Source organism: Thalassophryne amazonica, chromosome 20 (genome assembly GCF_902500255.1).
Source record: "Thalassophryne amazonica chromosome 20, fThaAma1.1, whole genome shotgun sequence".
Taxonomy (NCBI): Eukaryota; Metazoa; Chordata; class Actinopteri; order Batrachoidiformes; family Batrachoididae; genus Thalassophryne; species Thalassophryne amazonica.
Window position 1 is genome coordinate 2,144,546 of NC_047122.1, and position 25,430 is coordinate 2,169,975.

The window sequence follows — 25,430 nt, forward strand, 5'->3', positions numbered from 1 at the left end:
TAAGCCACCGTGCTGCCCATGCTGTACAAATGTACATAAATTGAAGAAAATGTGTAAAGACCAAATAATGAGAGCCCATAGAACATTATAGAAACAATGACTGTACTGTTTAAATGTAAGACAATCATGTTACTGGTAATGATTTGTAAGTGATGCCTGATGACCTCACAGTATGTGTTGGAAATGATGAAACAAATGGATTTTGTTTTCTCTGTTAAAAAAAAAATAATTCCTGTTATAAAGAGCAGACAGTACAAGAATTGTCATCCTTCTGTTCCTCTATGTTCATGTACCATGGCCATGGACGTAACAAGGAAGTAATGAACTGACATGAATGAATTGATGTGCTCATATCATGAAAACATCAGCCAGCTCTGTGCATCAAGCTGTCCAGCACACGGCACGCCAAGGACACCACATCATGTGAACTATAACTCACATGGTGGATGAGTCATTTGATCGCCTGCTGGCCATTCACATGAATCAGACGGACATATTCACATGGGGCAGCCTGGCTGATGGTGTCTGCAGTGCACACTGAGGCACAGCTGAATGCATTCCAAAGGTGATATGTGGGTTTTATTTTTTACCCGACGACACATGCATTGTGGTAGCATGTTGGGAGATGATGTTCTTCATGCCATAATATGTGTTTCTCCTGCTGTGAGTAGCAATGACACAGCAGTCAGGTGCAGCTGTGACTGGATGCTCATCGCCGTGTGCACTGAGACATGGTTGGGGTGATCCAAAGGTGATCCAGTATGTTTTTTTATTTTTCCCCATGTAGTCATCATTTGCAGACATGTGTGCACCACCGTGCCTTGCACATGGGTGATGAGAGCACATGTGACAACATGGTTCCCCAGCTTTGTGTTGTGGATGCGGCGGCTGTGATGTGGAATGGTGCAAGACATAGGAACAGTCACTGGCTGTGGGCCGTGTTCAGCTCCCTCCCTGCTTGATTTTGAATGACATCCAACCCATAACGTGATTACATGTCAACCATGATCCACTGAGAAATGCATAACTGTAGTGGGTGTGAAAATGTTGATCATGTCAGTATGGATCACCAATGAGTGACATGCCTACCTGTCCAGAGCAGCAACATGCTAACATGAATGGGCTCCCATGCTGATCTGTCAGTCAGGCTGTCACATGACAGATGGACCGTGTGGACGTGCGATCGGATGTCATGTGACGTGCCTGACTGGTCAGATGGTGCACTGGCACTGTAACATGCAGCCAGTGCGGCTGGGTTTTTATTTCTATCTCTGTTGCGGTGGTGTCGGAATGGTGCTGGCTGGTCCTCCAGGAGGACATGCGGGATATGCCATGATAGGTGTTCCACAGCTGTCAGCTGTTCATCAACGCACTATACTGCACTGCAGCCACTTTTTGAGCCTTCGCAGCTGCACCTCAACAATGTAGCTCGTGGGGGGGGGGGGGGGGGAGACACACTGCACAACTCGCTGCCATTTGGTGTTGCTCAGGGGGAGCGCACACTTGCACGCCATTTGTTGTTGTCTCAAAGAAAGGGTCAGCCAGGACTCAAGATAGATTCAAGGACTAAAAAAAAAAAAAACATTAGACATCTGGTTACAGGATGCCAACAAAATTCACAGAGCTAATTTCAGTGCCACACTGACAACTGGATGAACTGGCAATGAGTGGTGGAAACACCAGTGCTGATATCCTGCAGGCCAGAGTAGTTGATTGACTGTGGGCCATGCTGTGTGGGTGTACTGTGGAGAATCAATCAATCAATCAAATTTTTTTATATAGCCAAATCACACCACAAACAGTTGCCCCAGAGGCGCTTTATATTGTAAGGCAAGGCCATACAATAATTATGTAAAACCCCAACGGTCAAAACGACCCCCTGTGAGCAAGCACTTGGCTACAGTGGGAAGGAAAAAACTCCCTTTTAACAGGAAGAACCTCCAGCAGAACCAGGCTCAGGGAGGGGCAGTCTTCTGCTGGGACTGGTTGGGGCTGAGGGAGAGAACCAGGAAAAAGACATGCTGTGGAGGGGAGCAGAGATCGATCACTAATGATAAATGCAGAGTGGTGCATACAGAGCAAAAAGAGAAAGAAACAGTGCATCATGGGAACCCCCCAGCAGTCTACGTCTATAGCAGCATAACTAAGGGATGGTTCAGGGTCACCTGATCCAGCCCTAACTATAAGCTTTAGCAAAAGGAAAGTTTTAAGCCTAATCTTAAAAGTAGAGAGGGTGTCTGTCTCCCTGATCTGAATTGGGAGCTGGTTCCACAGGAGAGGAGCCTGAAAGCCTGAAGGCTCTGCCTCCCATTCTACTCTTACAAACCCTAGGAACTACAAGTAAGCCTGCAGTCTGAGAGCGAAGCGCTCTATTGGGGTGATATGGTACTATTGAGGTCCCTAAGATAAGATGGGACCTGATATTCAAACCTTATAAGTAAGAAGAAGAATTTTAAATTCTATTCTAGAATTAACAGGAAGCCAATGAAGAGAGGCCAATATGGGTGAGATATGCTCTCTCCTTCTAGTCCCCGTCAGTACTCTAGCTGCAGCATTTTGAATTAACTGAAGGCTTTTCAGGGAACTTTTAGGACAACCTGATAATAATGAATTACAATAGTCCAGCCTAGAGGAAATAAATGCATGAATTAGTTTTTCAGCATCACTCTGAGACAAGACCTTTCTGATTTTAGAGATATTGCGTAAATGCAAAAAGCAGTCCTACATATTTGTTTAATATGCGCTTTGAATGACATATCCTGATCAAAAATGACTCCAAGATTTCTCACAGTATTACTAGAGGTCAGGGTAATGCCATCCAGAGTAAGGATCTGGTTAGACACCATGTTTCTAAGATTTGTGGGGCCAAGTACAATAACTTCAGTTTTATCTGAGTTTAAAAGCAGGAAATTAGAGGTCATCCATGTCTTTATGTCTGTAAGACAATCCTGCAGTTTAGCTAATTGGTGTGTGTCCTCCTGGCTTCATGGATAGATAAAGCTGGGTATCATCTGCGTAACAATGAAAATTTAAGCAATACCAGTCTATAATACTGCCTAAGGGAATCATGTATAAAGTGAATAAAATTGGTCCTAGCACAGAACCTTGTGGAACTCCATAATTAACTTTAGTCTGTGAAGGAAGATTCCCCATTTACATGAACAAATTGTAATCTATTAGACAATATGATTCAAACCACAGCAGCGCAGTGCCTTTAATACCTATGGCATGCTCTAATCTCTGTAATAAAATTTATGGTCAACAGTATCAAAAGCAGCACTGAGGTCTAACAGAACAAGCACAGAGATGAGTCCACTGTCGAGGCCATAAGAAGATCATTTGTAACCTCACTAATGCTGTTCTGTACTATGATGAATTCTAAAACCTGACTGAAACTCTTCAAATAGACCATTCCTCTGCAGATGATCAGTTAGCTGTTTTACAACTACCCTTCAAGAATTTTTGAGAGAAAAGGAAGGTTGGAGATTGGCCTATAATTAGCTAAGATAGCTGGGTCAAGTGATGGCTTTTTAAGTAATGGTTTAATTACTGCCACCTTAAAAGCCTGTGGTACATAGCCAACTAACAAAGATAGATTGATCATATTTAAGATCGAAGCATTAAATAATGGTAGGGCTTCCTTGAGCAGCCTGGTAGGAATGGGGTCTAATAAACATGTTGATGGTTTGGATTAAGTAACTAATGAAAATAACTCAGACAGAACAATCGGAGAGAAAGAGTCTAACCAAATACCGGCATCACTGACAGCAGCCAAAGATAACGATATGTCTTTGGGATGGTTATGAGTAATTTTTTCTCTAATAGTTAAAATTTTGTTAGCAAAGAAAGTCATGAAGTCATTACTAGTTAAAGTTAATGGAATACTCAGCTCAATAGAGCTCTGACTCTTTGTCAGCCTGGCTACAGTGCTGAAAAGAAACCTGGGGTTGTTCTTATTTTCTTCAATTAGTGATGAGTAGAAAGATGTCCTAGCTTTACGGAGGGCTTTTTTATAGAGCAACAGACTCTTTTTCCAGGCTAAGTGAAGATCTTCTAAATTAGTGAGACGCCATTTCCTCTCCAACTTACGGTTATCTGCTTTAAGCTACGAGTTTGTGAGTTATACCACGGAGTCAGACACTTCTGATTTAAAGCTCTCTTTTTCAGAGGAGCTACAGCATCCAAAGTTGTCTTCAATGAGGATGTAAAACTATTGACGAGATACTCTATCTCCCTTACAGAGTTTAGGTAGCTACTCGCACTGTGTTGGTATATGGCATTAGAGAACATAAAGAAGGAATCATATCCTTAAACCTAGTTACAGCGCTTTCTGAAAGACTTCTAGTGTAATGAAACTTATTCCCCACTGCTGGGTAGTCCTCAGAGTAAATGTAAATGTTATTAAGAAATGATCAGACAGAAGGGAGTTTTCAGGGAATACTGTTAAGTCTTCTATTTCCATACCATAAGTCAGAAACAAGATCTAAGATATGATTAAAGTGGTGGGTGGACTCATTTACTTTTGAGCAAAGCCAATAGGTCTAATAATAGATAAATGCAGTGTTGAGGCTGTCATTCTCAGCATCTGTGTGGATGTTAAAATCGCCCACTATAATTATCTTATCTGAGCTAAGCACTAAGTCAGGACAAAAGGTCTGAAAATTCAAGAGAAAACTCACAGTAACGACCAGGTGGACGATAGATATAACAAATAAAACTGGTTTTTTGGGACTTCAATTTGGATGGACAAGACTAAGAGATCAAGCTTTCAAATGAATTAAAGCTCTGTCTGGGTTTTTTGATTAATTAATAAGCTGGAATGGAAGATTGCTGCTAATCCTCCGCCCCGGCCCGTGCTACGAGCATTCTGACAGTTAGTGTGACTCGGGGGTGTGACTCATTTAAACTAACATATCATCCTGCTGTAACCAGGTTTCTGTAAGGCAGAATAAATCAATATGTTGATCACTTATTATATCATTTACCAACAGGGACTTAGAAGAGAGAGACCTAATGTTTAATAGACCACATTTAACTGTTTTAGTCTGTGGTGCAGTTGAAGGGCTATATTATTTTTCTTTTTGAATTTTATGCTTAAATAGATTTTTGCTGGTTATTGGTAGTCTGGGAGCAGGCACCGTCTCTACGGGGATGGGTATGAGGGATGGCAGGGGAGAGAAGCTGCAGGAGGTGTGTAAGACTACAACTCTGCTTCCTGGTCCAACCTGGATAGTCACGGTTTGGAGGATTTAAGAAAATTGGCCAGATTTCTAGAAATGATAGCTGCTCCATCCAAAGTGGGATGGATGCCGTCTCTCCTAACAAGACCAGGTTTTCCCAGAAGCTTTGCCAATTATCTATGAAGCCCACCTCATTTTTGGACACCACTCAGACAGCCAGCAATTCAAGGAGACCATGCGGCTAAACATGTCACTCCCAGTCCGATTGGGGAGGGGCCAGAGAAAACTACAGAGTCCGACATTGTTTTGCAAAGTTACACACCGATTTAATGTTAATTTTAGTGACCTCCGATTGGCGTAACCGGGTGTCATTACTGCCGACGTGAATTACAATCTTACCAAATTTACGCTAGCGTTAGCCAGCAGTTTCAAATTTCCTTCAATGTCGCCTGCTCTGGCCCCGGAAGACAAATTGACTATGGTTTGCTGGTGTCGCTAACTTTACATTTCTCAAAACAGAGTCGCCAATAACCAGAGTTTGATCCTCGGCGGGTTGTGTCCTGGGATGAGGGTTGCCCCTGTACACACATGCCCACATCTGGTCATAAGGGAACACACTGCCCTGGGTAGGCGGTCGCACGGAACGTGGGCCCGTATATGACTGCTTGCAGTCCTAGTTATTCTTCTTCTTCTTCTTCTTCTTCTTCTTATTATTTTATTATTATTCTTTACACTTTCAAATCGAAATTTCGGCCCTTTCCCGTGCTCAAAAACTCACCAAACTTTCCGAAGTCATCTGGCCAGATCCAAAAATTCGATTTTGGGAGCGTCGCACATGGTCGCAGCGAAATCGCGAAATAGCGCCCCCTAGAAATTTCAAAAACCCCTCCATGTTGGGCTTTTTTCTTCGTGGCCTCACGAAATTCGGTACACATATTTACCATGCCAGGATGCACAAAAAAGTCTCTTACTGTCATGGTGAAATATCAACAGGAAGTCGGCCATTTTGATTTTAAGTTTCGATTTTGAGGTAATTTTTGCTGTTTTTGGCCATTTCCACTAAATCAATTCAAAAATCAAATCAATTTTATTTATATGGAAGGACAGAAGCCAGAGAAAGCACCAAAGAACTGCTCGGCTTGGTTGCTCTCTCCGGCCCGAGACTGGGTGATGACAGTTGACCTGGAGAGGCAGCTGAAAATACCACCGCACATCACCCAGACCAAACTGAGACCAGACATCATCCTTGTCTCTGAGGCTACAAGGCAACTGGCCATGCTCGAGTTAACAGTTCCGTGGGAAGCTAGGATGGAGGAGGCACAGGAGAGAAAGAGGGAGAAGTACCAGGAGCTGGTGGAGGATTGTCGAAGGAGTGGTTGGAGGACCAGATACATGCCAGTGGAGGTGTGGAGCCGGGGATTTCCCAGCCACTCACTGAGCAAGGCCTACGGCACACTCGGTATAACAGGTGCCAATCGAAAGAGAGCCATTAACAGCAACGCAGAGGCTGTGGAGAAAGCGTCCAGATGGCTCTGGCTGAAGAGGGGAGAGAGGTGGAGGTAGTAGAATGCCACTTGGACACAGGCCGGGGTTTGATCAGCCCCGGTTGGGTCGCCTGGATTAGGTGTCTGTTGTGAGACCCAAACACCCAGTGACTCCAGGAAACAACACTGATGATGTGTCCAAGTTAGTGCATCAGGGGATGTTTGCAAAAGTGAGACAACCTGGGAAACCAGTGACAACCAGGAATAGACTTGGTGACGACCACGAAGAGCGTGGTGACATCTGGACAGACAGAGGACGGCCGGAGAGATGGCAACCCGGGTTGGGAGGGTTGGCAGCCCAAACCAATTCTTCTGAGAGGAAGAACCCAAAGCAGCTACGAACCCACTAAGGAAGAATACCCCCAGGGGTGCCTGAGAGGGGGGGAGGATGAGCACCCCATCAGGACGGACCTAAGAACGACGACTCAGGAAAATGGATTAACGACAATGGCAACAATGTGCATCTGTGGAAAAACCTGCAAGAATGAGAGAGGCTTAAAGATACATCAAGGCAGGATGAGATGCTTGACAGTGGCAACGATGACACGACGCACAGAAGTTATTTCTGGTCAGATGCAGGAGGAGCCAGGCCCGGAGGCAACCCACAGTGCCCAGAGCCTCCTAGAGTCACCAGTGCCTGCTGCCAGCAGCTCACCTGACACCCAAAGCCCCCTCCAAGAAACATCACCTCTCAACAACCTGCAGGATCCCCAAAGTCAGCAAGCTCCAGCAACAACAAGCTGGGCTCCTTCAGCCCAACCAAGGATCCAGTGGCCCCAGTCCTCAAAGAGAGTAGAGTGGAAGCAGTCTGATGAGGATGTGGACCAGATCCTGGAGGTGGCTGTCAAGGGGGACGTAGACCAGAGGATGAAAACGATGACAACCCTCATAGTGAACATGTTAGCAGAGCGATTTGGAACTGAGGCCCCTAAGCCAGTACCATCGGCATATGCTCTGAGCCACAGAGCAAGGAAGATCCAGCGCCTCATGGAAGAGCTCAAGCTGCTAAAGAAGCAATACAAAACAGCAGGGGAAGTTGAGCGAGCTGGCCTAGCAGACCTGAGAGCAATCCTGAGGAAGCAGCTGTTGACCCTGCAGAGGGCAGAGTTCCACAGGAGGAGGCGGAAAGAGAGAGCCAGGAAGAGGGCAGCTTTCCTGGCTAATCCTTTCAAGTTGACCAAGCAGCTCCTTGGCCAAAAGAGGATGGGCCGCCTCACTTGCTCGAAGGAGGAGATCAACAACCACCTCAAGGCCACATACAGTGATCCCAGCAGAGAACAGCTGCTAGGCTCATGCGATGCACTGATAGAACCACCAGAGCCTACTTCAGGTTTCACCCTGAAGGAGCCAAGCCTAAGTGAAGTGGAGGAAGTGGTGAGGGGAGCAAGATCAAGCTCAGCACCAGGCCCAAGCGGAGTGCCATATAGGGTCTACAAGAACTGCCCGAAACTGCTACTGGAGGTATGCTGAGGGAGTGTACATACCGAAAGAGGAAAAGTCTGAGAACATCGACCAGTTTTGGGTAATCTCCTTGCTAAGTGTGGAGAGCAAAATCTTCTTCAGCATCGTGGCCAAGAGACTCTCCAACTTCCTGCTGAGCAATAAGTACATCGATACGTCTGTACAGGAGGGAGGGATTCCAGGAGTCCCCGGTTGCCTGAAACACACAGGCGTGGTAACCCAGCTCATCAGGGAGGCGAAAGAGGACAGAGGTGACCTGGCTGTGCTGTGGCTGGATCTCACGAACGCTTATGGTTCCATACCCCATAAGCTGGTGGAGGTCGCACTGGAGAAACATCATATACCCCAGAAGGTGAGAAGCCTCATCCTGGACTACTATAGTACGTTCAGCTTGAGAGTTTCATCTGGCCAGCTGACATCTGACTGGCACCAGCTGGAAGTGGGTATAATCACTGGTTGTACCATATCAGTGACCCTTTTCGCCACTGGCAATGAATATGCTGGCCAAGGGAGCTGAGAGAGAATGCAGAGGTCCTCTCAGCAAGTCTGGAGTAAGGCAACCGCCCATCAGAGCCTTCGTGGACGACCTCACAGTGACGACATCAACCGTACCAGGAGCCAGACGGATTCTGCAAGAGTTGGAGAGGATCATGGTTTGAACATGTTAGAAACCAGCTACACACTATTGAAGAGTCCATAAAAACAAATAAATTCTGGGAAAATTGGAACAGCCTAAATAAACAAAATCATGAAGATCTACCCATAGAAAATGGAGATGTATGGGCAAACCACTTCACCAAGGTATTCAAATAGAGAAAAACAAACAGAAACAACACAAGACAAACTACAAAGCTTAGAGTCAGCCATAAAAGATTACAAGAACCCACTAGATGACCACGTGACCCTAAAGAACTGCAGGACAAAATCAAATCAACTGAAACCAAGAAGGCCTGTGGTGTTGACAACATCCTAAAGGAAATGATCAAATTCTCAGATCCTAAATTCCAATTGGCCATATTAAAGCTCTTTAACATTGTCCTCAGCTCCGGGATCTTCCCCAGTATTTGAAACCAGGGACTGATAACGCCTCTCCACAAAAGCGGTGACAGACTTGACCCTAATAACTACCGTGGAGTCTGTGTCAACAGCAGCCTCGAGAAAAATCTTCTGCATGATAACCACAGACTCCCACACTTCCTTACTGAAAACGATGCTCTGAGCAAATCCCAAATAATTTTTTTTAACAACTTACCGTACAACAGATCATATTTTCACCCTCAGCACCCTGATTGACAACTAAATCAACAAAAACAATGGAAAACTATTCTCCTGTTTTGTAGATTTCAAAAAGCATTTGATTCAACTTGGCACAAGGGTCTGCTGTACAAACTGTTGGAAACTGGGGTTGGGGGAAAACCATATGACATCATAAAGTCAATGTGCACAACAACAAGTGTGCTATTAAGGGCCCCGTTACACTTAGCACAAATGAGCAGGAATCAAACAGAATCAGCCGGAGTGGGAAAAATAGCCAGAGACACAGTCAGGGGGGACAGATATTCTGACAGCTGTGACCAGGCAGGGGTCCACTCGCATCCTGTTCAGTTTTCTGAAACACAAGGGGCTGGATGGTGTTGAAGACACTTGAGAAGTCCAGGAAGAGAATCCTCACTGTACCGCATCCCTTATGCAGGTGCAAGTGAGCTTTGGGTAGCAGGTAGAGTATGGCATCCTCCATAGCAACACCTGCCTGGTGTTGGTGTAAACTGTAGACAGTCAATCAATCAATTTTTTTTTATATAGCGCCAAATCACAACAAACAGTTGCCCCAAGGCGCTTTATATTGTAAGACAAGGCCATACAATAATTATGTAAAACCCCAACGGTCAAAATGACCCCCTGTGAGCAAGCACTTGGCTACAGTGGGAAGGAAAAAACTCCCTTTTAACAGGAAGAAACCTCCAGCAGAACCAGGCTCAGGGAGGGGCAGTCCTTTGCTGGGACTGGTTGGGGCTGAGGGAGAGAACCAGGAAAAAGACATGCTGTGGAGGGGAGCAGAGATCGATCACTAATGAATCGATCACTATGGAGCGCCTTGGGGCAACTGTTTGTTGTGATTTGGCGCTATATAAGAAAAAAATTGATTGATTGATTGATTGATTGATTGATAATGATTAAATGCAGAGTGGTGCATACAGAGCAAAAAGAGAAAGAAACAGTGCATCATGGGAACCCCCCAGCAGTCTACGTCTATAGCAGCATAACTAAGGGATGGTCCAGGGTCACCTGATCCAGCCCTAACTATAAGCTTTAGCAAAAAGGAAAGTTTTAAGCCTAATCTTAAAAGTAGAGAGGGTGTCTGTCTCCCTGATCTGAATTGGGAGCTGGTTCCACAGGAGAGGAGCCTGAAAGCTGAAGGCTCTGCCTCCCATTCTACTCTTACAAACCCTAGGAACTACAAGTAAGCCTGCAGTCTGAGAGCGAAGCGCTCTATTGGGGTGATATGGTACTACGAGGTCCCTAAGATAAGATGGGACCTGATTATTCAAAACCTTATAAGTAAGAAGAAGAATTTTAAATTCTATTCTAGAATTAACAGGAAGCCAATGAAGAGAGGCCAATATGGGTGAGATATGCTCTCTCCTTCTAGTCCCCGTCAGTACTCTAGCTGCAGCATTTTGAATTAACTGAAGGCTTTTTAGGGAACTTTTAGGACAACCTGATAATAATGAATTACAATAGTCCAGCCTAGAGGAAATAAATGCATGAATTAGTTTTCAGCATCACTCTGAGACAAGACCTTTCTGATTTTAGAGATATTGCGTAAATGCAAAAAAGCAGTCCTACATATTTGTTTAATATGCGCTTTGAATGACATATCCTGATCAAAAATGACTCCAAGATTTCTCACAGTATTACTAGAGGTCAGGGTAATGCCATCCAGAGTAAGGATCTGGTTAGACACCATGTTTCTAAGATTTGTGGGGCCAAGTACAATAACTTCAGTTTTATCTGAGTTTAAAAGCAGGAAATTAGAGGTCATCCATGTCTTTATGTCTGTAAGACAATCCTGCAGTTTAGCTAATTGGTGTGTGTCCTCTGGCTTCATGGATAGATAAAGCTGGGTATCATCTGCGTAACAATGAAAATTTAAGCAATACCGTCTAATAATACTACCTAAGGGAAGCATGTATAAAGTGAATAAAATTGGTCCTAGCACAGAACCTTGTGGAACTCCATAATTAACTTTAGTCTGTGAAGAAGATTCCCCATTTACATGAACAAATTGTAATCTATTAGACAAATATGATTCAAACCACCGCAGCGCAGTGCCTTTAATACCTATGACATGCTCTAATCTCTGTAATAAAATTTTATGGTCAACAGTATCAAAAGCAGCACTGAGGTCTAACAGAACAAGCACAGAGATGAGTCCACTGTCCGAAGCCATAAGAAGATCATTTGTAACCTTCACTAATGCTGTTTCTGTACTATGATGAATTCTAAAACCTGACTGAAACTCTTCAAATAGACCATTCCTCTGCAGATGATCAGTTAGCTGTTTTATAACTACCCTTTCAAGAATTTTTGAGAGAAAAGGAAGGTTGGAGATTGGCCTATAATTAGCTAAGATAGCTGGGTCAAGTGATGGCTTTTTAAGTAATGGTTTAATTACTGCCACCTTAAAAGCCTGTGGTACATAGCCAACTAACAAAGATAGATTGATCATATTTAAGATCGAAGCATTAAATAATGGTAGGGCTTCCTTGAGCAGCCTGGTAGGAATGGGGTCTAATAAACATGTTGATGGTTTGGATGAAGTAACTAATGAAAATAACTCAGACAGAACAATCAGAGAGAAAGAGTCTAACCAAATACCGGCATCACTGAAAGCAGCCAAAGATAACGATACGTCTTTGGGATGGTTATGAGTAATTTTTTCTCTAATAGTTAAAATTTGTTAGCAAAGAAAGTCATGAAGTCATTACTAGTTAAAGTTAAAGGAACACTCAGCTCAATAGAGCTCTGACTCTTTGTCAGCCTGGCTACAGTGCTGAAAAGAAACCTGGGGTTGTTCTTATTTTCTTCAATTAGTGATGAGTAGAAAGATGTCCTACTTTTACGGAGGGCTTTTTTATAGAGCAACAGAATCTTTTTCCAGGCTAAGTGAAGATCTTCTAAATTAGTGAGAAGTCATTTCCTCTCCAACTTACAGGTTATCTGCTTTAAGCTATGAGTTTGTGAGTTATACCACGGAGTCAGGCACTTCTGATTTAAAGCTCTCTTTTTTAGAGGAGCTACAGCATCCAAAGTTGTCTTCAATGAGGATGTAAAACTATTGACGAGATACTCTATCTCCCTTACAGAGTTTAGGTAGCTACTCTGCACTGTGTTGTTATATGGCATTAGAGAACATAAAGAAGGAATCATATCCTTAAACCTAGTTACAGCGCTTTCTGAAAGACTTCTAGTGTAATGAAACTTATTCCCCACTGCTGGGTAGTCCATCAGAGTAAATGTAAATGTTATTAAGAAATGATCAGACAGAAGGGAGTTTTCAGGGAATACTGTTAAGTCTTCTATTTCCATACCATAAGTCAGAACAAGATCTAAGATATGATTAAAGTGGTGGGTGGACTCATTTACTTTTTGAGCAAAGCCAATTGAGTCTAATAATAGATTAAATGCAGTGTTGAGGCTGTCATTCTCAGCATCTGTGTGGATGTTAAATCGCCCACTATAATTATCTTATCTGAGCTAAGCACTAAGTCAGACAAAAGGTCTGAAAATTCACAGAGAAACTCACAGTAACGACCAGGTGGACGATAGATAACAAATAAAACTGGTTTTTGGGACTTCCAATTTGGATGGACAAGACTAAGAGTCAAGCTTTCAAATGAATTAAAGCTCTGTCTGGGTTTTTGATTAATTAATAAGCTGGAATGGAAGATTGCTGCTAATCCTCCCCCTCGGCCCGTGCTACGAGCATTCTGACAGTTAGTGTGACTCGGGGGTGTTGACTCATTTAAACTAACATATTCATCCTGCTGTAACCAGGTTTCTGTAAGGCAGAATAAATCAATATGTTGATCAATTATTATATCATTTACCAACAGGGACTTAGAAGAGAGAGACCTAATGTTTAATAGACCACATTTAACTGTTTTAGTCTGTGGTGCAGTTGAAGGTGCTATATTATTTTTTCTTTTTGAATTTTTATGCTTAAATAGATTTTTGCTGGTTATTGGTGGTCTGGGAGCAGACACCGTATCTACGGGGATGGGGTAATGAGGGGATGGCAGGGGGAGAGAAGCTGCAGAGAGGTGTGTAAGACTACAACTCTGCTTCCTGGTCCCAACCCTGGATAGTCACGGTTTGGAGGATTTAAGAAAATTGGCCAGATTTCTAGAAATGAGAGCTGCTCCATCCAAAGTGGGATGGATGCCGTCTCTCCTAACAAGACCAGGTTTTCCCCAGAAGCTTTGCCAATTATCTATGAAGCCCACCTCATTTATTGGACACCACTCAGACAGCCAGCAATTCAAGGAGAACATGCGGCTAAACATGTCACTCCCGGTTTGATTGGGGAGGGGCCCAGAGAAAACTACAGAGTCCCACATTGTTTTTGCAAAGTTACACACCGATTTAATGTTAATTTAGTGACCTCCGATTGGCGTAACCGGGTGTCATTACTGCCGACGTGAATTACAATCTTACCAAATTTACGCTTAGCCTTAGCCAGCAGTTTCAAATTTCCTTCAATGTCGCCTGCTCTGGCCCCCGGAAGACAATTGACTATGGTTGCTGGTGTCGCTAACTTCACATTTCGCAAAACAGAGTCGCCAATAACCAGAGTTTGATCCTCGGCGGGTGTGTCGTCGAGTGGGGAAAAACGGTTAGAAATGTGAACGGGTTGGCGGTGTACACGGGGCTTCTGTTTAGGGCTACGCTTCCTCCTCACACTCACCCAGTCGGCCTGCTTTCCCGGCTGCTCGGGATCTGCCAGGGGGTAACTAACGGCGGCTAAGCTACCTTGGTCCGCACCGACTACAGGGGCCTGGCTAGCTGTAGAATTTTCCACGGTGCGGAGCCGAGTCTCCAATTCGCCCAGCCTGGCCTCTAAAGCTACGAATAAGCTACACTTATTACAAGTACCGTTACTGCTAAAGGAGGCTGAGGAATAACTAAACATTTCACACCCAGAGCAGAAAAGTGCGGGAGAGACAGGAGAAGCCGCCATGCTAAACCGGCTAAGAGCTAGTAGCTACGCTAAGCTAGCGGATTCCTAAAAACACACAACGTGAATAATGTGTAAATAATTTAGAGGTGATTCAGCAGAAGGAGTGCTTTAGTTAAGGCACATAAATATTACACTGGGAAACAAATCGTAATCTAGATAACTAGATCAATCTAACTGCGCAGATTAAACAGCTAACAGATACAGAAAAACACCGCTGTGCTCCGGAACAGGAAGTGATACAATACCGCAGTGAGAGCCAACCACCAGTAGAGGCAAGCAAGAGGTCAAACAGTCAAAAACATTTGCAAACCCTAAAATCATACATGTTAGTTCCTGTTTGTTATGTGTTTTGCAGCAGTCAGACAGCTGTGAAGAGCTGAGCTCATCCCTACCCCAGCAGAAGAGGCCTGGCTGCCAGGCTGCTACAAAAAAAGAAGAAAAAAGTTGTTTACAGTCATTTGCGTTTTGGGTCAAAATCCATAGAATACTGCCATCTACTGGATGGGAGTGTAAATAGTATCCAACTGTCACACAGTTGCTATTTGTTGTACTGAATCACACTTAACAAACAGAATTTTCAGTTTTGCAAATGCCTTTTTTTTACAAATCAAAAAAAAATGACATATTTACAAATACACATTTATTTGTAAAAACCAACACACACGCTACTGTAACTTTTGTGGTGTTTTTTTTTACAAATAAATAACCCAACCGACCAGTGATGAGGAGGCTCATTTTCCCATAATGCCTTTTGGCATCTGTGAGTTTTAATGCTCAACCCTCCAGAATTAGTGCATTACTTTAAAACTAAAAGATATTTGTGATATCTTCACTTTGTAAAAATGAGTTTACGGTAATATCAATAAACTGTCCAGAATTACCTGCTTTGCTTTTTATGCCTTCTGCCACACGTCTGGGGCACTGTATGTTGAAAGTAAATGGCTCTTCCTTACAGCAGTGGGCAGGCCGCACAGAAACAGAAGCGCTGACTCGTTTGTGTTGGATTTGTGATCGCCTTTGGTTCTACTCAGAAGCATTGGCAGTGCTTAAACTGAAACTGGCTTGTCAGTAGCTGACAGAGTACCAGAGTCAATACTAAAGGTTACCAGTTAGCTATAGCTTCCGCTAAATGTTTTATCCATTAAAAGTTTTCACTTTTCAGTTAGTGGATTAGTGATTATCGAAGCAAATATTTTGGTTAGCTTTGCCCACCACTGGGTATGAACAACCTTGTTGAGTTACCACTGATTTTTCAATTTGTGAGCTTCACTTTGCAGAGTCACTTTGCTTTGCTGTACTCAAAACTTTTCTCTTGCGATGTTGGATCTTTCTTGAGGTTGAGGAAACCTTTTTGCTTTCATCAATGAGCCATTGGAGGACCTGGTCATTCTCATCAAAGGAGTCCTGGTACTTTCTCTTCTGGTGTCTGTGTTTCTTGGCAGGCTGTTGTTATGGCTGTCTTCAGCTCTTGCCAATGCTTAGGAGCTGGGATGGAGTACTTCTTGGGGAGTTCTTTCTTCAGGGACCATTGAAACTCTGTTTTTGTTTCTGGGTCTTTGAGCTTGGCGATGTTGAACCTTTTGACAGTTTTGCAGTGTCCAGGCCTCCTCTTGGGGAGAATGTTTAGCTGGATCCTGGAGATGATGAGCCATTCAACATTGTCTGCACCAGTCATTGCTTTATTCAACATGACATCTTTTGGTCACACTTTAGGATGATGATGTACTCAAGCAGGTGCAAATACTTTGAGTGAGGGTGTTGCTATGAGACTTTGAACTTTTCCTTTTTCCTGAAGATAGGGTTGGTGATGACAAGTTTGTGTTCGGTGCACTTCGTGAGAAGCAAGATAGCGTTGATGTTGAACTTTCCAACCCTAGCATTGAGGTTGCCATGGAGGAGGATTTTGTCAGATACTAGGATCGCAGATAGGATGATGTCCAGCTTTGCACAGAAGGTATTGTTCTGTTCATGGTCAATGTCGTGTTTTGGTACATAAGCACTTCTGATGGTGACATGGCATTCACTTGCAAGTTGGAGATGGAGTGTCATTAGTTGTTCACTGACACCCACCAGGAGTTAAGTCAGTTTTGGAAGAAGAGAGTTCTTTCTGGCAAAACAGATGCTGTGAATTTGTTGTTTTTTCTCAGGAAGCCCTTTCCAGAAGAAAGTGTAGCCCCCTTGCTCCTCCTGTAGCTGGTCTTCACCTGCTCTTCTTGTTTCACTCAAGGTGACTATGTCGTTGTCAAATTTTTGGAATTCACAAGCGATAACAGCTGTTCATCTTTCTGGTTGGCCTGACTTTTTGTTGTTCATCAAGGTTTGAATGTTTTTCCGCTTCTGTGCCGGGTCAGAGCTAAGGTCCCAATTCACACAAAACATAATCTCAATTAAGTTGGGTGAATGAGTCTGAAACCAGCCAAAAAAAGACAGAAAAAAATGAATTGGCGAACCTCGAAAAATTCCAGCCACTGTTGGGATGGACAGATGGTCGGACAGCTGTGTACGGATGCCATACGATCCCGTAGCAGTAGTTTTCTGCACATTCGTGTGCATGAACCCAGTGTGACCATGTGACAGGCGTGATGCCAGTAGAGCGCTTCGCTCTCAGACTGCAGGCTTACTTGTAGTTCCTAGGGTTTGTAAGAGTAGAATGGGAGGCAGAGCCTTCAGCTTTCAGGCTCCTCTCCTGTGGAACCAGCTCCCAATTCAGATCAGGGAGACAGACACCCTCTCTACTTTTAAGATTAGGCTTAAAACTTTCCTTTTTGCTAAAGCTTATAGTTAGGGCTGGATCAGGTGACCCTGAACCATCCCTTAGTTATGCTGCTATAGACGTAGACTGCTGGGGGGTTCCCATGATGCACTGTTTCTTTCTCTTTTTGCTCTGTATGCACCACTCTGCATTTAATCATTAGTGATTGATCTCTGCTCCCCTCCACAGCATGTGTTTTTCCTGGTTCTCTCCCTCAGCCCCAACCAGTCCCAGCAGAAGACTGCCCCTCCCTGAGCCTGGTTCTGCTGGAGGTTTCTTCCTGTTAAAAGGGAGTTTTTCCTTCCCACTGTAGCCAAGTGCTTGCTCATAGGGGGTCGTTTTGACCGTTGGGGTTTTACATAATTATTGTATGGCCTTGCCTTACAATATAAAGCGCCTTGGGGCAACTGTTTGTTGTGATTTGGTGCTATATAAAAAAAAATTGATTGATTGATTGATTGATGCCACATCGCACTCACACAGCAGCAAAAGCAAATACATGCTGTACATTCATTCATTCATTCATCTTCTACCGCTTAGTCCAATTAAGGGTCGCGGGGGGCTGGAGCCTATCCCAGCAGTCATAGAGCATGAGGCGGGGTACACCCAGGACAGGACGCCAGTCTGTCGCAGGGCCACAAATAGACAAACAAACACAGACACACCCACACACACCTACGGACAATTTTAAAGAGTCCAGTCCACCTAACCCGCATGTCTTTGGATGTGGGAGGAAACCGGAGCACCCGGAGGAAACCCACGCAAACACGGGGAGAACATGCAAACTCCACACAGAAAGGCCACGGGAATTGAACCCACGACCTTCTCGCTGTGAGGCAACAGTGCTAACCACTAAGCCACCGTGCTGCCCATGCTGTACAAATGTACATAAATTGAAGAAAATGTGTAAAGACCAAATAATGAGAGCCCATAGAACATTATAGAAACAATGACTGTACTGTTTAAATGTAAGACAATCATGTTACTGGTAATGATTTGTAAGTGATGCCTGATGACCTCACAGTATGTGTTGGAAATGATGAAACAAATGGATTTTGTTTTCTCTGTTAAAAAAAAAATAATTCCTGTTATAAAGAGCAGACAGTACAAGAATTGTCATCCTTCTGTTCCTCTATGTTCATGTACCATGGCCATGGACGTAAACAAGGAAGTAATGAACTGACATGAATGAATTGATGTGCTCATATCATGAAAACATCAGCCAGCTCTGTGCATCAAGCTGTCCAGCACACGGCACGCCAAAGGACACCACATCATGTGAACTATAACTCACATGGTGGATGAGTCATTTGGATCGCCTGCTGGCCATTCACATGAATCAGACGGACATATTCACATGGGGCAGCCTGGCTGATGGTGTCTGCAGTGCACACTGAGGCACAGCTGAATGCATTCCAAAGGTGATATGTGGTTTTATTTTTTACCCGACGACACATGCATTGTGGTAGCATGTTGGGAGATGATGTTCTTCATGCCATAATATGTGTTCTCCTGCTGTGAGTAGCAATGACACAGCAGTCAGGTGCAGCTGTGACTGGATGCTCATCGCCGTGTGCACTGAGACATGGTTGGGGTGATCCAAAGGTGATCCAGTATGTTTTTTATTTTTCCCCATGTAGTCATCATTTGCAGACATGTGTGCACCACCGTGCCTTGCACATGGGTGATGAGAGCACATGTGACAACATGTGTTCCCCAGCTTTGTGTTGTGGATGCGGCGGCTGTGATGTGGAATGGTGCAAGACATAGGAACAGTCACTGGCTGTGGGCCGTGTTCAGCTCCCTCCCTGCTTGATTTTGAATGACATCCAACCCATAACGTGATTACATGTCAACCATGATCCACTGAGAAATGCATAACTGTAGTGGGTGTGAAAATGTGATCATGTCAGTATGGATCACCAATGAGTGACATGCCTACCTGTCCAGAGCAGCAACATGCTAACATGAATGGGCTCCCATGCTGATCTGTCAGTCAGGCTGTCACATGACAGATGGACCGTGTGGACGTGCGATCGGATGTCATGTGACGTGCCTGTCTGGTCAGATGGTGCACTGGCACTGTAACATGCAGCCAGTGCGGCTGGGTTTTTATTTCTATCTCTGTTGCGGTGGTGTCGGAATGGTGCTGGCTGGTCCTCCAGGAGGACATGCTGGATATGCCATGATAGGTGTTCCACAGCTGTCAGCTGTTCAATCACGCACTGATACTGCACTGCAGCCACTGTTTGAGCCTTCGCAGCTGCACCTCAACAATGTAGGCTCGTGGGGGGGGGGGGGGAGACACACTGCACACTCGCATGCCATTTGTGTTGCTCAGGGGGAGCGGCACACTTGCACGCCATTTGTGTTGTCTCAAAAGAAAGGGTCAGCCAGGACTCAAGATAAGATTCAAGGACTAAAAAAAAAAAACATTAGACATGCTGGTTACAGGATGCCAAACAAAATTCACAGAGCTAATTTCAGTGCCACACTGACAAACTGATGAACTGGCAATGAGTGGTGTGAACACCAGTGCTGATATCCTGCAGGCCAGAGTAGTTGATTGACTGTGGGCATGCTGTGTGGGTGTACTGTGGAGAATCAATCAATCAATCAATTTTTTTCTATAGCGCCAAATCACAACAAACAGTTGCCCCAAGGCGCTTTATATTGTAAGGCAAGGCCATACAATAATTATGTAAAACCCCAACGGTCAAAACGACCCCCTGTGAGCAAGCACTTGGCTACAGTGGGAAGGAAAAACTCCCTTTTAACAGGAAGAAACCTCCAGCAGAACCAGGCTCAGGGAGGGGCAGTCTTCTGCTGGGACTGGTTGGGGCTGAGGGAGAGAACCAGGAAAAAGACATGCTGTGGAGGGGAGCAGAGATCGATCACTAATGATTAAATGCAGAGTGGTGCATACAGAGCAAAAAGAGAAAGAAACAGTGCATCATGGGAACCCCCCAGCAGTCTACGTCTATAGCAGCATAACTAAGGGATGGTTCAGGGTCACCTGATCCAGCCCTAACTATAAGCTTTAGCAAAAAGGAAAGTTTTAAGCCTAATCTTAAAAGTAGAGAGGGTGTCTGTCTCCCTGATCTGAATTGGGAGCTGGTTCCACAGGAGAGGAGCCTGAAAGCTGAAGGCTCTGCCTCCCATTCTACTCTTACAAACCCTAGGAACTACAAGTAAGCCTGCAGTCTGAGAGCGAAGCGCTCTATTGGGGTGATATGGTACTATGAGGTCCCTAAGATAAGATGGGACCTGATTATTCAAAACCTTATAAGTAAGAAGAAGAATTTTAAATTCTATTCTAGAATTAACAGGAAGCCAATGAAGAGAGGCCAATATGGGTGAGATATGCTCTCTCCTTCTAGTCCCCGTCAGTACTCTAGCTGCAGCATTTTGAATTAACTGAAGGCTTTTCAGGGAACTTTTAGGACAACCTGATAATAATGAATTACAATAGTCCAGCCTAGAGGAAATAAATGCATGAATTAGTTTTTCAGCATCACTCTGAGACAAGACCTTTCTGATTTTAGAGATATTGCGTAAATGCAAAAAAGCAGTCCTACATATTTGTTTAATATGCGCTTTGAATGACATATCCTGATCAAAAATGACTCCAAGATTTCTCACAGTATTACTAGAGGTCAGGGTAATGCCATCCAGAGTAAGGATCTGGTTAGACACCATGTTTCTAAGATTTGTGGGGCCAAGTACAATAACTTCAGTTTTATCTGAGTTTAAAAGCAGGAAATTAGAGGTCATCCATGTCTTTATGTCTGTAAGACAATCCTGCAGTTTAGCTAATTGGTGTGTGTCCCCTGGCTTCATGGATAGATAAAGCTGGGTATCATCTGCGTAACAATGAAAATTTAAGCAATACCATCTAATAATACTGCCTAAGGGAAGCATGTATAAAGTGAATAAAATTGGTCCTAGCACAGAACCTTGTGGAACTCCATAATTAACTTTAGTCTGTGAAGAAGATTCCCCATTTACATGAACAAATTGTAATCTATTAGACAAATATGATTCAAACCACAGCAGCGCAGTGCCTTTAATACCTATGGCATGCTCTAATCTCTGTAATAAAATTTTATGGTCAACAGTATCAAAAGCAGCACTGAGGTCTAACAGAACAAGCACAGAGATGAGTCCACTGTCCGAGGCCATAAGAAGATCATTTGTAACCTTCACTAATGCTGTTTCTGTACTATGATGAATTCTAAAACCTGACTGAAACTCTTCAAATAGACCATTCCTCTGCAGATGATCAGTTAGCTGTTTTACAACTACCCTTTCAAGAATTTTTGAGAGAAAAGGAAGGTTGGAGATTGGCCTATAATTAGCTAAGATAGCTGGGTCAAGTGATGGCTTTTTAAGTAATGGTTTAATTACTGCCACCTTAAAAGCCTGTGGTACATAGCCAACTAACAAAGATAGATTGATCATATTTAAGATCGAAGCATTAAATAATGGTAGGGCTTCCTTGAGCAGCCTGGTAGGAATGGGGTCTAATAAACATGTTGATGGTTTGGATTAAGTAACTAATGAAAATAACTCAGACAGAACAATCGGAGAGAAAGAGTCTAACCAAATACCGGCATCACTGAAAGCAGCCAAAGATAACGATATGTCTTTGGGATGGTTATGAGTAATTTTTTCTCTAATAGTTAAAATTTTGTTAGCAAAGAAAGTCATGAAGTCATTACTAGTTAAAGTTAATGGAATACTCAGCTCAATAGAGCTCTGACTCTTTGTCAGCCTGGCTACAGTGCTGAAAAGAAACCTGGGGTTGTTCTTATTTTCTTCAATTAGTGATGAGTAGAAAGATGTCCTAGCTTTACGGAGGGCTTTTTATAGAGCAACAGACTCTTTTTCCAGGCTAAGTGAAGATCTTCTAAATTAGTGAGACGCCATTTCCCCTCCAACTTACGGGTTATCTGCTTTAAGCTACGAGTTTGTGAGTTATACCACGGAGTCAGACACTTCTGATTTAAAGCTCTCTTTTTCAGAGGAGCTACAGCATCCAAAGTTGTCTTCAATGAGGATGTAAAACTATTGACGAGATACTCTATCTCCCTTACAGAGTTTAGGTAGCTACTCTGCACTGTGTTGGTATATGGCATTAGAGAACATAAAGAAGGAATCATATCCTTAAACCTAGTTACAGCGCTTTCTGAAAGACTTCTAGTGTAATGAAACTTATTCCCCACTGCTGGGTAGTCCATCAGAGTAAATGTAAATGTTATTAAGAAATGATCAGACAGAAGGGAGTTTTCAGGGAATACTGTTAAGTCTTCTATTTCCATACCATAAGTCAGAACAAGATCTAAGATATGATTAAAGTGGTGGGTGGACTCATTTACATTTTGAGCAAAGCTAATAGAGTCTAATAATAGATTAAATGCAGTGTTGAGGCTGTCATTCTCAGCATCTGTGTGGATGTTAAAATCGCCCACTATAATTATCTTATCTGAGCTAAGCACTAAGTCAGACAAAAGGTCTGAAAATTCACAGAGAAACTCACAGTAACGACCAGGTGGACGATAGATAATAACAAATAAAACTGGTTTTTGGGACTTCCAATTTGGATGGACAAGACTAAGAGACAAGCTTTCAAATGAATTAAAGCTCTGTCTGGGTTTTTGATTAATTAATAAGCTGGAATGGAAGATTGCTGCTAATCCTCCGCCTCGGCCCGTGCTACGAGCATTCTGACAGTTAGTGTGACTCGGGGGTGTTGACTCATTTAAACTAACATATTCATCCTGCTGTAACCAGGTTTCTGTAAGGCAGAATAAATCAATATGTTGATCAATTATTATATCATTTACCAACAGGGACTTAGAAGAGAGAGACCTAATGTTTAATAGACCACATTTAACTGTTTTAGTCTGTGGTGCAGTTGAAGGTGCTATATTATTTTTTCTTTTTGAATTTTTATGCTTAAATAGATTTTTGCTGGTTATTGGTAGTCTGGGAGCAGGCACCGTCTCTACGGGGATGGGGTAATGAGGGGATGGCAGGGGGAGAGAAGCTGCAGAGAGGTGTGTAAGACTACAACTCTGCTTCCTGGTCCCAACCCTGGATAGTCACGGTTTGGAGGATTTAAGAAAATTGGCCAGATTTCTAGAAATGATAGCTGCTCCATCCAAAGTGGGATGGATGCCGTCTCTCCTAACAAGACCAGGTTTTCCCCAGAAGCTTTGCCAATTATCTATGAAGCCCACCTCATTTTTTGGACACCACTCAGACAGCCAGCAATTCAAGGAGACCATGCGGCTAAACATGTCACTCCCAGTCCGATTGGGGAGGGGCCCAGAGAAAACTACAGAGTCCGACATTGTTTTTGCAAAGTTACACACCGATTTAATGTTAATTTTAGTGACCTCCGATTGGCGTAACCGGGTGTCATTACTGCCGACGTGAATTACAATCTTACCAAATTTACGCTTAGCGTTAGCCAGCAGTTTCAAATTTCCTTCAATGTCGCCTGCTCTGGCCCCCGGAAGACAATTGACTATGGTTGCTGGTGTCGCTAACTTTACATTTCTCAAAACAGAGTCGCCAATAACCAGAGTTTGATCCTCGGCGGGTGTGTCGTCGAGTGGGGAAAAACAGTTAGAAATGTGAACGGGTTGGTGGTGTACACAGGGCTTCTGTTTAGGGCTACGCTTCGAGAACACGATAATTCTCAATTCAGACTGAAATCTCAACATATAGATATGCATATCATCAGCATAGCAGTGACAGATGATCCCATGTCTGTGTATAATCTGTTCAAGAGATAGTACACATAAAAAAGAATAGCAGTGGACCAGGAACTGAACCTTGAGGTATGCCATACTTCACTGTGGGTAATTCAAACATAGTGTTCTAAGAAGTTCACACTGTAATGGGCCTGACAGGTAAGACCTTAGCCATGAGAGCATTAGACCAGAAACAACTTGTCAAGTTTTTCCAGCAATGTAGATAAAATTTTATGATTTCATTTTCTAATTCACAGACTGACCTTGGGGTGTTTGAGCAGATGCTTTCAATTGCCAAAATTCACATTTCACTCGTGGCTTGGCTTGCAGGAGCAGAGCGGGTTATCTCTCTGAAGATGGAGATCCCAGGTTCAATGCCACCACTCATACAGGAGATGTTAGAAAACTCTGAGGGCCAAGACAGCCAGAGCAGCAGCAGCGGTGGCAGCAGCACTTCAGTGGAGGCAGTGAGCAGCCCCAGTAGCAAGGGCAGCCCCAAGGAGGACACCGCCTCTCCAGAATCACCACAGTCGTTGGACACAGAGGGTGCTGTGGCCACACCACCGAGTGACGAGCTCTAAGAGGTGTCGGTAGGCACCTTTGACACATCCCTTTGCACAAAAAAAGCAAGTTGACAGCTGGAAATGGCGACTGCCCCCAAGAATCCCTCCTTTGCCTGGTATTATGTTATCTGTATATCATATTTTTCCTCCCCTGAAAAACAAAACAACATGGAGGCCTCAAAGGATTAATGCTTTGTGTCATTTTGAGTGCAGCTCTTATTGGGTGCAGTGTCCCAGCGAGGGAGCCAGTCTGTGGCCCTCACAGGTCCCTGAAGGCAGAGGCGATGCTCCTCGGGTCTCCTGTGTAAATTCTTATCTGCATGACGGGAGTTTGATAATCACTTTTACTGCTCTCTCTCTCTCTCTCTCTCTCTCTCTCTCTCTCTCTCTCTCTCTCTCTCTCTCTCTCTCTCTCTCTCTCACATCTCTCCACCTCTGGTGTTCTTGGCATCTATGTACATTGTACATACCATCGTGTGGTTCCATCTCTGTTTCTATGATGAATTTTGTGGTGCTTTTTTCAATTTCTTAAATATTATCTTTGAGGCGACACACAGAGATTTAAAGTGGGACTGATTGTAAGTCTCTGAAAAAAGTTATCTAGAATGTTACTGCATATAGACATTATGGAAGTCTAATATTTTATATGTGTTGCTATATTTAAAATCATTTTTGTCTTTTATAACACTTATTTGCTTAGCCCAACAAGCATCCCTGAATTGGGCCAGATACTGGCCTCCATTTAGGAATGGGAATACCCACTCCAAAGTGGGCGGGGTGTCTTACGTTGGAGAGCAGCGCTCGTACCACATCAAAGTGAGGCTGACGTCAGCATCTCGGTCGCCAACCAATCACAGGCTAGGAGAGAGAGGTCAGTATCTGGCCCAATTCAGGGCAGTTTGTTGGGCTTATGCTCATGTCAAGAATG

General features: G+C 43.7%; 1 protein-coding gene across 2 annotated transcripts in view; it reads left to right on the forward strand.

Annotated features, from left to right (window-relative positions):
- Positions 1-25,195, forward strand: part of LOC117501569 (retinoic acid receptor beta-like) — a 956,089-nt gene extending 930,894 nt beyond the window's left edge. For both annotated transcript variants that reach the window (XM_034160474.1, XM_034160475.1), the window contains exon 8: positions 24,270-25,195. In XM_034160474.1, the coding sequence (XP_034016365.1) occupies positions 24,270-24,520 (251 nt within the window). In that variant the 3' untranslated portion in view covers positions 24,521-25,195. The remainder of the gene's footprint in view (positions 1-24,269) is intronic.
- The last annotated feature ends 235 nt before the right edge of the window (positions 25,196-25,430 follow it).